Source organism: Grus americana, chromosome 8, assembly GCF_028858705.1.
Source record: "Grus americana isolate bGruAme1 chromosome 8, bGruAme1.mat, whole genome shotgun sequence".
Classification (NCBI taxonomy): Eukaryota; Metazoa; Chordata; class Aves; order Gruiformes; family Gruidae; genus Grus; species Grus americana.
In genome coordinates this window covers 26,400,838-26,413,448 of record NC_072859.1, presented here as the reverse complement: position 1 = coordinate 26,413,448, position 12,611 = coordinate 26,400,838, and the positions used below count along the sequence as shown (strand labels likewise).

Here is a 12,611-nt window from a genome sequence, read left to right as displayed (position 1 = left end):
GCAGGTGGACACCTACCATTTAATTATTCCAAGGTGGTTTAATTAAGGACTTGCTGTATGCAGGTAAACTGCTGCTGAAATGATAACCAGCTCCAGCCCTGGGTCCGAGCAGCATAGGCTGGGGTTTATGTCCTGGCATCGGGCACCTTGACACCCAAGCGATGCGATTTGGACCTCCAGAAGCAAAAAGGGAGCCCGTCCCACCATCGTGGTTCTTCAGGCTGGGGAAGGAGCCCAGCCACCCAGGTGGGAGCCGGGAGCGCGGTGTGCAGGAGTGGCTGTGTGTGGGCAAGGGGGCTGCGAAGTTTTTGGTTTTGATTCAAGCCACTGAAAGCCAGAAGTAAAATACCATCCATTGTTGGTTTATACACCCGTAGTAGCCAAACAAACATCCCCGGAGCCTGTCCTTATCACTTTATTACACCTGCTAGAGTGAATAGATTAAAGAGGATGGGGGAGGGGGGAGAAAGCAGAAGAATCCAGCAGAAAAACTGGGTTTTGGGATTGTTAATTATTCTCTGGGGTCTCTAATCTTTAACTGGCAAACAGCATCACTAACTGTCTTAAAGCCCCTCCTGGAACATCCTGATAATAAGCCATCTGCATGAAGGCACCCCGTTATCTGCCCTCCTCCAGCCGCCTGTGACATGGCTGGAGTGGGAGATAATGAATGTGTGGTGTGTAATAACGACACGTCATTCATGATTATCGGCCTGATACCCAACCTTTTAGCTCCATTGTTTGTGCTTCAAAAAAGGAGAAAAAAAAAAAGGAGAGAAAAAAAAAATAGAAAGGAGGAGGGAAAGAAGAAAAAGGGGACATTTTGGTGCTACGGGCTGTCCCAGGGTCCCCGAAGTGTCTCCCTGCCAAAGGGGCTGGCTCTCGTAGCATCTCCCAGAGGGTTTGGTGGTACCCTGGAAGAACTCGCCTGTGGATTGGCGGCTGCTGTAGCCATGGTGATGGAGGGAGAGAGCTGAGACAGCGCAGAAATGTCATTGCCTGGCAGGGAGACATCTGGGGCAAATGCTCGGGCGATTAGATCTGTGTCACTGGGTGCTGCCCGGCTCCTCGCGCTGGTTTTTGCTGCTCTTGAAGCCATTTAGTGTTGGCTTGGCATAGGAGGTTATCTTGAACACGCTGCTGTCCAGAAACTGCCAGCGTTTGAAGGCAGGGAGAGGGGGGAGATGTTTGGGTTGCCCAGTTTGACCTGAATAAGTTGAAAAGTGGAAGAATTTTCTCCTGGTTGCTGCTGGATAATGGCTCCATGATGCTTCAGTGCTGCAAAATCTTGCCCCAAAAGCTTTGGTCCTTCAAACCGCAAACCTGGGTTAAGTGTGATTCTTAACGGGGAGAGACTTTAACGTGTTTGGCTGAGGTTACCGCAGTTATTGTCAGAACTGCCTGGAATAATGATCCTTTTTCTGCACAAAAAAATGGCAGTAGTTTCTCCTCTCTTTCCTGAGCAGGTTTCCCAGAGCAATTTCCCCGGGGAAGGTCTCTGCTGGAAGCGGTTGGGGTTTGGCTGTTCTTAACAGTCAGGAGGACTCCTGGTAACCAAATGAGCAGCCTCGATCATGGCAGTGAGTAGGTGATGGCCTCAAAACACAGGGCTGGGAGGCCAAGCAGGCACCATACGGACACAGGTATGGGCAGCAGCTGTGGGTCCTCATCAGATTCAACTTTTCCTGCTCTGGCCTTATGCCACCATGCCCAAACCAGAAGATGCCATAGGGCCACCTTCAAGTGCCACCTAGTTTCCTTTGCAACCCACCACCAGTGAGACTAGGATGAGTCTTTGCAGCTAAGTGTTCCCCAAGCTTGTTGCTTGGACCACAAGCTGGAGGTGAGTGGATGAGCAGAGCTGCAAGGTGGCTTGCTTGCTCCTGGATGAGTGGCTGAAATGTCTGACAAATAGAGCCAGTCACGAAAATCTGCATCAAACTGCTGCCCTCCAACGGCCCTGCTGTGCTGGAGCAGGGAGGAGAGCTGGAGTCTGACCTTTGAGACCAGCCTGAGTCCACCAGCGGTGCAAGGGTGGTGGCATCAGCATCTATGCAACCTGCACCTGGAGAGAGAAGGGGAGGGAGTGGGGAGAAGAGGAACCTTGTCTCCATCAGCCTTGCAAAATAAATAGAAGCTGCACCTTGCTGGTTATTCACAGCATCCCTGTCCCGGTAGGTACCAAGACAGCCAAAACAAAAGTCCGGATCCAGCCCTAGAGGAGTTTTGTTTCTCAAACTGAGGATGCAGCAGGCGGCAGAGAGGGGGAGCAGGGGGCTGCAGGGGTTTATGCAGATGTGGACATGCTCAGATTTGGCTATCCTGGTCTGGCCGCAAGCAGAGTTGAGCTGCCCAGACAGACGGACGTGGTTTGGTTATGTTAGTGCCTACAGCGATGCTGGTGATGCTATTGCCATAGGTGACAGCTGGGCAAAGTCTTGTCTCTCACCGTGGCATAGCATCTGTGCAGCCCTCCGTGCCTCAGTTTCCCCTGATACCTGCTGACTGCCCAGGCACTCGCAGTGACAAGCTTTTCCTGTGCCATGTGTAACACCACCATTGTGCTGGGGACCGTGATGGAGCAATGCCTGCTCTGCTGCCCTGCACGGCTGAGGGTGGGGATGGGACGGGGATGGGGATGCCCCCAGGGATGGGGCCGATCAGCTGCCCTGCTGGGCCTGGCCATGCTCCCTGCCAAGTCCAGGGGGTTTTGCCAGGGACCAGGGAGGACTTTGGTTTTTTCCTGGGTCTCCCACTGCCACCTAGCGATTCATTTCCCACCCCAGATCTGCAGTTCACCCAGCAGGTCCCCCTTGGCCTGGGAGCCCACCTATGGCTGGTGCTGGTGGGGAGACCCTGCAGTGGGTCCCTCCACCCCCAAAATGAGCCCAGCCCCACGGGCAGCGCCGACCTGCACCCCTTGGGCAGCTCACTCATGTACTGAGCAGTCAGTTCTCAGCCTCTGCAGAAAAGAGCTTGAGACAGACTCGTGCTCCCTCTTGGGACTTCCTTTCTTGCAAGCTGATTTTGTTCTTGCCACCAGCGTTTGAGGAGGGGTGACGATTTCTGTTTTGCTTTGTTTGATCCCAGAACATTTCAGTTATTTCCATCCCACAGAAACTCCTGGAGGCAGAGGTGAGGGCTTGGCGATGCACAGCGTGGGAGGGGTGAAAACAGGTTCCTCAGGCTACATGAGGTGGGGCAAACCCACCGAAACAACCCTTACAGCTTGAGGAAACACTCACAGGGCTGCACCCTTGGGCACAGCCTTGCCTCTGGGCTGCCGGGACTCACCCTGTACCCACCCCGCCCTGGCCCACAAATGCAAAGGAAGCCAAAGCCACTCTTGGGGAGCATCTCCACAAGGTGTTATTTTCCTTTCAGAGAGAAGAGGAGGACAAGGCTGTGACCACACATCGTTTTGAGGGCGGTGAGTGCTTTCTCCAAGTTAGCTGGTGACAGGTCTCTGCACTGGCTCCTGAGCACCCTCAGCTCAAGAAATGTCAGTGTCAGGGCAGAAAAACCTGCTGGCCTTCATCTCTGTAACAGTGGGTGCAGTGCCAGCCCCAGAATGGATTAGGGGGAGTAATTTGGAGCGTGGTGCATGGGATGCAGTGTGGCTGCAGGGAGAAGCTCTCCTGCCCCAGCACACCCAGGCTGGAGGCAGGGGAGAAACATTGTTCTCGGGCGGTGTCCAGGCTTTAGACATTGGTGTAAACCACAGTGTTGTTCACCACCCTGCCTGAGCAGGGAACTGGCAATGGTGCAAGTTACACAGGCAGGTGACAGAAGTCCTGCCAGGCAGCGTGCCAGGGCAGGCTGGAGGTGAGGAGATGAGCAGGACACAGAGGATGCCTGAGGAGGTGAAGGCTGAGCCACAGCTGCACTGTGAAACCCCCTTGGCAGAGCAGTTCCCTGTGCTAGGATCGGACCTGGACCTGCTGGGTTTGGTGTGTGTGCGAGGGCGCTCAGTGTGCCCCCTGGAGAGCAGCAGGCAGGGAGGTTAATATGGGAGAGGTCCAAGGTGGCCAGGGTGGGTCTGTCTGGTGTCCCCCTCTTAAACTTCTGCGTGGAGGGTGGTCCTTGGGAAAGGCTTTCCCCCCTGCTGTGGTACCCCACAGGGTCAGCGAATCTTCTTCAAATGCAGGTGGACCCCATTGCTGGACTTGAGGATGACCTGCGATATCAGTCTGGGAGGCTTGGATGGGTTGGGGGACAGCTCGAAGCGGAGCAGGGTCAGGGCCAGCGCCACCTTCATCTTGTTCATGGCAAACTGCTGCCCGATGCAGTTCCTGGGGAGAGAATAACAAAGGCTCTGCTTGCAGCCTTCATCCCTGACCGTCCCCGAGCTCGGCTCAGCCCGTGTGCGAGCTGGGGGACCTCCAGCTGCTGTGAGGATGACACCACAGCTTATCTAGGAATCTCCTGATGCCACACCCTAATGCACCCAGCTCTGTGATGGGGTACTACTGTTTTTTATTAATAGGCATTGAAAAAAGATATGAGATTGAGAGAACTGGGGCTTACTTCACTAGAAAGTGCTGTATGGATCCTGCTAAGACCCCAGACACCTCAGAAGGGTTATTTTTAGCTCTATGTGGAGTATCTCCTCTTACAAGTTACTGAAACCTCAGTATCTTGCATCTGTCTATTGATACAACTCTGTGGGAAACACAGACACTTGGACCCAGCTTGGCTTTGAGATGCACTGGGTATTCACCCCTAAACAAAGGAGCCCATGTTCCCAATGCAGGCAACAGAAAATGTAAACCTCTCCACAAATCCACAAGAAAAGTGTGTGAAACCCTATAGTGACCACAGAACTTGGGGCATGGGAAATGCTCTGGAGCTCATGGAGCATGGTGGAGATCCTGTTATGGAAAGCCTGCTTGAGTTGGCCAAGCCAGCTTGGTTCATGGGCACTGAGGGAGGATTAGCCTCAGGAGCTCAGCTCTGAGCTAGGTTTCCTGTACAAGGCAGCCTACAAGGAGAGGGATGAAGGATGTCCCACCTGAATCCAGCAGAGAAAGGCAGGAAAGCATGGGAGTGCCTCTGTGCTGAGTTCTCTGGAGAAAACCTCAGGGGATCATATATCTGTGGGAGAAAAAAGGCCATTTAGTCACCATTGGCTCTGGTATGAGCAGCACCAGGTTCTTCCCCAGTCCCCAAGGTAGGGCTGGATGTGGCCTCTGCTGCCCCAGAGAAGCTGCAGCTGATGTTCATCCCTCTGCAAAGCCAACCAGGTGGATGAGAAGAGGGCACTGGTGACTGTACAGATCTTCCCCTTGGAGATATCCACATCACCCACTACAGTACCCAGGATGCCTACAGGCATTTTCTCATCCATGGCAGCAATGATCAAGTCAGATTCCCTCCTGTCCAGAGATACCTGATCCTGCCTCTCCAGAGAAAGGCAGCTGCAGACCCTCCTTCAAGTTTACTAGCTATTTTCTTGCAGCCTCTAAGACATCAACTTCAAATCACACACTACCTGGAGGGCTTGGGACTTCTCATGCCACTCTGGGACCTATGTCTATCCAGGGCAGCTGAAAGCAGTCTGAGTATCTCTGTGTCACCATGCATGAAGACAGACTATTCAACACCCTTTCCCAGCACTTTGTCATGTTCAAAGCCTTTGGGTTGTTTGATAACTTCGCTGAACTTTGCATTTAGATACAGACTGTTGGAATAAGAAGGGGGAAAAAAATACAGGGTGGGGAGGCGCAGGCCGTCTTGTTCCAGGGGAGTGGATATCTGGGCTCAGAGATCACCTGCCCCTTCTTTTTATAAAGATGAAGTACCTCGGCATCCTCCCACACATCCCGGTTCCTGTGAATTGCAAATATGTTCAGTAAAACCTGGTGCCTGGAAAAGAAAAATGAAAAAAAGCTCATGCCAGCTCAGACTGAAGACCCAGGAGAGGTGTTTGTGGGATGCTCTCCCTCCCTGGGCTCTGCAGGGGCTGTTGCAGGAGATCTGGCAGGGAGATGCCCAGCCTGCCCAGGCAGGTCACCTCCTGAAACCCTCACATGGAAGAAACATTGACCTCAGAGCTGGGACCCACTTTGGTAGTGGTGGATGAGCTTTTACTCTTGGCCAGGATCAATGCTCTGCAAGTCCCCTTTGATCTCTGTGACCACCCCAGTGCCCTGAAGCATATCCTTAGACTCTCTCCAGCCACCCTTCTGGGAGAGCTGTCATGGTGAGCTGGGGTGACCCTGTACAGGCCTTTGGAGAGAGAAGAGAGGCTGGAAGCCCCAGCAGCCCCTCCACACAGCAGCTCTAGTGAGGATGCCCCGCTTGTCATGGACAGCAGCATGAAGGATGAACAAACTCAACAGACCTGCTGGCAAGCTGCGTCCATCAGAAAATGTGACAGGTTTAGAGAGGTATCGGGACACAAAAGGAACTGGTGGAAACAGGCGCAAGCTCTCTTTGATGCACATTGTGGTGTAGGTCATCTTCCCAAGGTCGCCCCTGAAAGCAAATCGGAGAGGTCAGGCTGTGTTTGAGTGGCACCAATGAGGACACCAGCAATGGGGACTGAATAGGCTGAACCATCATATCTCCCATCTCCTGCTGGGTTTTCTCCTTTTCCTCGTCTTCCCTTTGCTGCCAGCATTGGTACATGAAAAGCAGAATGCCCCAGTGCAGATGCAGTATAAGGTGGATGAAGTTCCCTTCTCGGGATGAGTGAAAAGAATTCAAAGTAAAGGAATAAGAAGTCCTAGCTCACCACTCAATGGTATCTCGGTCTCCCAAGATCTCCTGGATCTCCTCCCTGCACCGTTGCTGGTACTCTGGATATAATGACAGGCAGTAGAAGAGCCAGGAGATCCCGCTGGCTGTGATATCATGACCCCCAAACATGAATGTGTCCACCTCGGCTTGTAGATCCTCATCAGATAGCCCAACTCCATTTGCATCCTAACAAAGAGGACAGTATATCATTCTCGAGTGCACATTAATTGAACTTGCTACTTTGGGTATAAAAATAACCCCAGATGCTGATGAAGAAGGGTGTGATTTGGTGTCTCTTGTATCTCCCTGGACACCAGAAAGTAAGCCAGTAGAAAATATATCCAATAGATGTGAGAACAGTCAGACTTGCTGATTGCCAACTCTGCAGTCAACAGAGTTATAGCGCTGGGCTTTGGTGGATTACCAGATCCCAGCCCTTCAGAAGGACACCGTATCTGGTCCCCTACCAAGGGTTCCTGTTACGTTTTTCAGTAGTTTGGCTTGGGTGACTTTTGTTTCAGGTTCAGACACAAAAGAAAGCAGTGGCTTCAGAAGGACAGAGTGAGTACAGAGCGTATCTCCTTCCTGAAGACCAAATGGCAGCTTTTATCCAGAGTATCTCAAGATTTCTGTGAAGGTAAAGCTACAGATGGTAAGAAACAAAATCTCTTAAGAGGACTACAACCAAGGTGGCTTCCTTGTAACCTTTCCAAAGATGTCATTCTGATTTCTGACAGCTCACTTATTTTAAACTATTAATGTGCTCAATGAAAACGAACAAGGAGGATGAAAATCTGTCTGAGCTATTTGTGTTCAATCACTGATCTCACACATTTGTATTTCCTTCACTTTCAAACCACCTTTCCCTGAGCTAGGAAATCTGGAGTGGGGAAGCTGTTGCCAGCAACTCCAGCCCAGGGTGGTGAGCTCCCTGCTGATGCACCCTTGGTGCCACACAGGTATGTTCTTTAGCATTTGATACAATTATTTCAAACATTCACCTTGGTACAAAGAAGAATGTCCAGAAAATCCATGTGTTTCTTCTTCTGGATCTTGTCAAGTTCCTTCTCGCTGGAGAGCAACATCTTTCTTTCTTTAATTACCTTATCTGTACAGAAGAATGATCAATCCATTAGACGTGTCCTGTCCCTCCAGAGAGCTCATGCACTTGCCTGCTTGGTTAGCAGCTTGGACTGTTTAACGTGTAACCCTCTGGCCAGTGACTGCTGCAACCCCGCTCCAAGCTGCTCCAGATGCTCCAGGGAGAGGTTCAGCTGGGAGACAGGGCTGGGGAGAAATGGGGAGAAATACCTGTGTGGGTATGGGCCAGCTTGCAGGCTTTCTTAAACTCACGGCCTTCATGAGTCAGGTCATAGAAGATATCCTTGTAAGAAAAAGATGCGATTCTCTTGGTCACAAGGCAGTTCAGGTTATAAACAGCTCTGATGTAATAGTCTGAGTTTCTGTAAGGAAACCAAGGTTAAAGCTGGTGTTAGCAACACAAGCGGGGGAGACAGACACACTTGCTTTCCCAGAATTTGAGAATTCAGGTACTGACCTCTGAGTCTGACAGTTGGTATTATAACTGAAGGCTCATTTCATGATGCTGTCTAGTGTCATCAAACTGACGTCTTGAAAGACCTCCACTGACTTCCTCTCTGTGTTCTTCTTTTCCCATTTATCCTAGTGGTGGAGACAGGGGTAAGGAGGCACAGGCTACCATCTACGTTTAGGTCATATTTTCCTGTCCCTCTTCCCAGATCCACACTGCTAATTACATTCTTTTCTGCAAGCAGAGGCCCTAATTCATTATATTTTCTGTGAACCTAATCGAACTCTTCTGTACATCTGTTTTTCCAGGTTTACCATTACTGGGCTAGGAAATTATATTCTAGCAGTGGTTGATTTTATTGGAAAGCTGATGAAAGAGACAATAAGTGGAATGGCCAGAGGAAGGTGAGGGGAGCAATTTCAGAACTTCAAAACTACCCAAAAAGTAATGAAACTCTAGGAACCATCTAAGTCCAGTTTCTTTCCCTCAGTCATTCCCAGACCTGATTATTTTCATTGGTGCACAGCTGAAAGGTAAAAGTAGCAGGAGTGGTGATTCTTACCAGCATCACTTTGACCGAGTCTGACATCAGGGCCACGTAAGATTTCAGCACATCATAATGAAAGGCTGGGGTGAGCAGCTTCTGATGCTGGAACCATTTGCTCCCGGCCAAGATCAACAGCCCCTGCCCTGGAGATACAAACAGCAAAGGCGCAGTCAGCTCCTCCAGACTCTGATCACGGCTCTGACAGCATCACTACTGCTTTTGGCCAAGTGCTGGGTAACGTGCAGGGTCTGGAGGGAGGAGGAATTTGTGGTGGAGCCTTTTCTCCAGCCTCTCTAAGGCCATTCACAGCATCGCTCTTTGGATGCTTTGTAGAAGCCTGCCCACGTGTCCTTCACTGCAACTGGCTGTGCATGTTTAATCTACCCTGAAATCAAAGCCTTGATGGCAGAAGCACAGGGCTTGCTCTCTCAGGTGGGTTTTTCTGCCCTAAATTAAATACTTGAGTGCCTTTTGCAGCCCACGCTGACAGTTGTTAGCAGGACCTTGGAAGGCTACCTCAAAGATGTGTGCAAGCCATGAACCTCCCTGTCCTTGGTGCATCTCACCCCAGTTATCCATGGTAGCATTCAGCCCCTGAGCAAACTGAAGTTTGCTTTGTGAAGGCCAGGGGATGTGATCCAAGGCAAAGCCTCCACAACTAGGTGGGCAACACCAGTACTAACACTCACACTCAAACAAACCCTCTCATTTGCAAACTCTGGTTTTAGAATGGAATAAAGCAAAATAAAGGAAAACAAGAGAGAAGCCACTGAAATGTGCAATACGTCTGGAAGTGATAATGGAAGAGAATGACTTACCGATCCAGGGAACGAAGAACTTATAGGGCATATTGGACTTGCGATCTGTAAAACAAAATATATAGCAGAATAGATGTTAGTAGAAATTCTTCACTATGAGGGTGGTGAGGCACTGGCACAGGTTGCCCAGAGACGTTGTTGATGCCCCATCCCTGGAAGTGTTCAAGGTCAGGTTGGATGGGGCTTTGAGCAACCTGGTCTAGTGGAGGGTGTCCCTGCCCATGGCAGGGGGATTGGAACTAGATGATCTTTAAAGGTCCCTTCCAACCCAAACCATTCTATGGTTCTACGAACAGTACGAATGGCTAATGAATTCAACATAAGAAAAAAGAAAATTCAGGATAAATTGACATTAGATTTCATCCTCTAAATCACAATGTAGAATTAGTCTAATTTCAATATGTGAAATACTCTAAAACTAGAGGTAGATTTTAAAAGTGGTCTTCTACAAATATGGCCTTAGTGGACTTGAGAAAACCTGAGAAAGGTGTAAAAAAATTGTGTGTGGAGAAGAAATGGCCGTGGCAAATCTCAAAGTTGAGAACAATGGATGTGAGTTACTGGAGATGCCCATATAAGTACCACTCTGTCCTGGTTTCAGCTGAGAGGGTTCATTTTCTTCACAGTAGCTAGTACGGGGCTATGTTTGGGATTTGTGCTGGAAACAGCGTTGATAATATAGAGATGTTTTTGTTATGTGGACCTGTTGTTGAGCAGTGCTTACACAGAGCCAAGGCCTTTTCTGCTTCTCACACTGCCTTGCCAGTGGAACGGCTGGGGGTGCACAAGGAGTTGGGAGGGGACATAGACAGGACAGGTGACCCAAACTAGCCAAAGGGGGTATTCCATACCATGTGACATCATGCTCAGCATAAAAGGGGGGCTAGCCGGGGAAGGGGGGCAGCAGCTCCAGGATGCGTGGCTCGGGGACAGTCCGGTTTCGGGACAGGTCTGAGCACGCGGTCTGAGTTGTACGGTCCTTGGGTGAGAAACTGCATTGTGTATCACCAGTTTCGTATACTCTGTTAAGTACTGTTTTGTTTTGTTTTGTTTTGTCTTCCCCTCTCCCTTTGCTATCCCAGTAAACTGTCCTTATATCAACCCACCAGGTCTTGCCTTTTCCTTCCCGTTCTCCTCTCCATCCCACTGGGGGGGGAAGGAGGAGGGGGGGGAGTGAGTGAGTGGCTGCGTGGTGCTCAGCTGCCGGCTGGGGCTAAACCACGACACACTCACAGGCATCATGCTCCACAGAAAGGAGCAGAGAAGACTTGAGTTGTCTTCTGAGAGACATTGCCATGCCAACTCATGCACATTACTGGGTTTACTGGGAAACACAGATATTATAGTGGTAGATGCCATAGAAGACAGTAAGACCAACAACAATGGGGGCAGTGGACTGGGAGGAACAGGCACATGGTCACCATTTTGCATGAGGATACGAACTGCTCCATGAAACCTGGGGCAGACTGGGAATTTGTGGAGGGAAGCAAAGGAGGAATTGCAACAGCTGTGAAGGAAGCTGGCACAGGGGGTTATTCCAGGCAAGTTTCCCATGATTTTCTTGGTAGGGCAGTGTCAAGGACACGACTTCCCAAAACCAGAGGTAGGGACTTACCTATTCGGCCAAGTATGCTTTTGGCATATTCAGGATGGTGGATTATTAGAGAAGGCAAAGCCAGTCCATACCATTTGGGAAAGGCATAAGGGTATTCTTCTCCCCATGACACCATCTGATTTAATATTCCATTAGAAGTTGTCTGCAATGACAGTTAAGCAGGGACTGAATTCAGGCAGAAAATGAGGGATGTGGGAGGGAGAGCAGAGTCTAAACTTGCCCTCTCATGGAAAGCACATGCAAGACATCCTCTCCTGTGAAATGGGGAGAGAGTGGACAGACTTGCCACGGGGAGCTTTCCATGCTGCACGTGGTCATGTCTTCTTAAGTGGGTGTAGGGGGAGAGACTCTTATTGGTAGAAGTTGTAATGCAGAGGAGAGACATTTTATGGTTGCTCATATTTAAATAACTTCATTAAAGTCCCAGAAATCACCTAACTCCATGCTTTAAGCACATGATCGAAAACAACATGGCTCTGTTTTTTACCAAATGATCACATCTCATATCCAGGCACCGTTTCTGCCTGCCCTGCAGAAGTCTTGGCTCTCCCAGTGCAGAGGTCCTCTCCTGTATGAAGGGACACGAGCAGGGGACATGCACGCCTCACCCAGTGCTTCCTTTCACCCTCACTGATATCTTGCACAATTGCTGGGACAACCCACCCTGACTGACCCCAGCTCCCTCCTTACCAGGTGATTGTGGCCATAGAGCCAGTGTTTCGGGGGACCAGGGAATGCCTCCAGAGTTTTGATGAGTTTCTTCCTCTCCCGGTAGAACTTGGCCACCTTCAGCAGCACAAAGATGACACCAAGCACTGCAAACAGCTGCAGAACAGCAGCAGAAGGTATGGCTATGTTGTCCAGCAGAGACGCCATGCTGGCCCCACGTCCAGGATGCCTGGTGCTGCCTTCTCCTGCCTGCTCCTCTTCTACTCCTCCTACACCTGTGCCTGATGGGGAGCTAGGTGCAGGTAAAAATCCTCTCCGTCCTGCTCTGCTGGAGCTGAGCCTGGTGAAGCGCTGCTGGCAGCAATTTATAGCAGGACCATTGTGGTAGTAATGAGTCAGCTTGGCCAGCAGCCTGATTCCCTGCTGCTCTCACTCACCCTTTGACCTGCTTCCAGCAACCTGTGGATGGAGGCGGCTTATTCACAACCAACCTGTACGTATTTGCTGCTTTCTTTGAAGTCCGGTACACCCCAACAGAGAGAGGAAGTGCTGGAAGTCATCTATGCCTGTGTGGACAAAGCTATAGGAGGGAGGAGGTAAGAGGTAGCCAGGCTTGGGTTCTAGCTGAGCTCTGTCCCGTCCTCAGCCAAATTCAGGTCTGGAAGCTGT

At 50.4% G+C, this 12,611-nt stretch overlaps 1 protein-coding gene across 1 annotated transcript; it reads right to left on the bottom strand.

Annotated features, from left to right (window-relative positions):
• Positions 1–3,874: 3,874 nt before the first annotated feature.
• On the bottom strand, positions 3,875–12,208 carry LOC129209336 (cytochrome P450 4B1-like). Its single transcript, XM_054833630.1, is given in 12 exon segments — positions 3,875–4,292; positions 5,012–5,094; positions 5,802–5,865; positions 6,340–6,477; positions 6,737–6,927; positions 7,743–7,849; positions 8,053–8,204; positions 8,300–8,424; positions 8,856–8,983; positions 9,659–9,703; positions 11,274–11,415; positions 11,964–12,208. Coding segments are annotated over 12 exon segments (1,530 nt in total). The 5' UTR covers positions 12,150–12,208; the 3' UTR covers positions 3,875–4,123.
• Between the last annotated feature and the right edge of the window lie 403 nt (positions 12,209–12,611).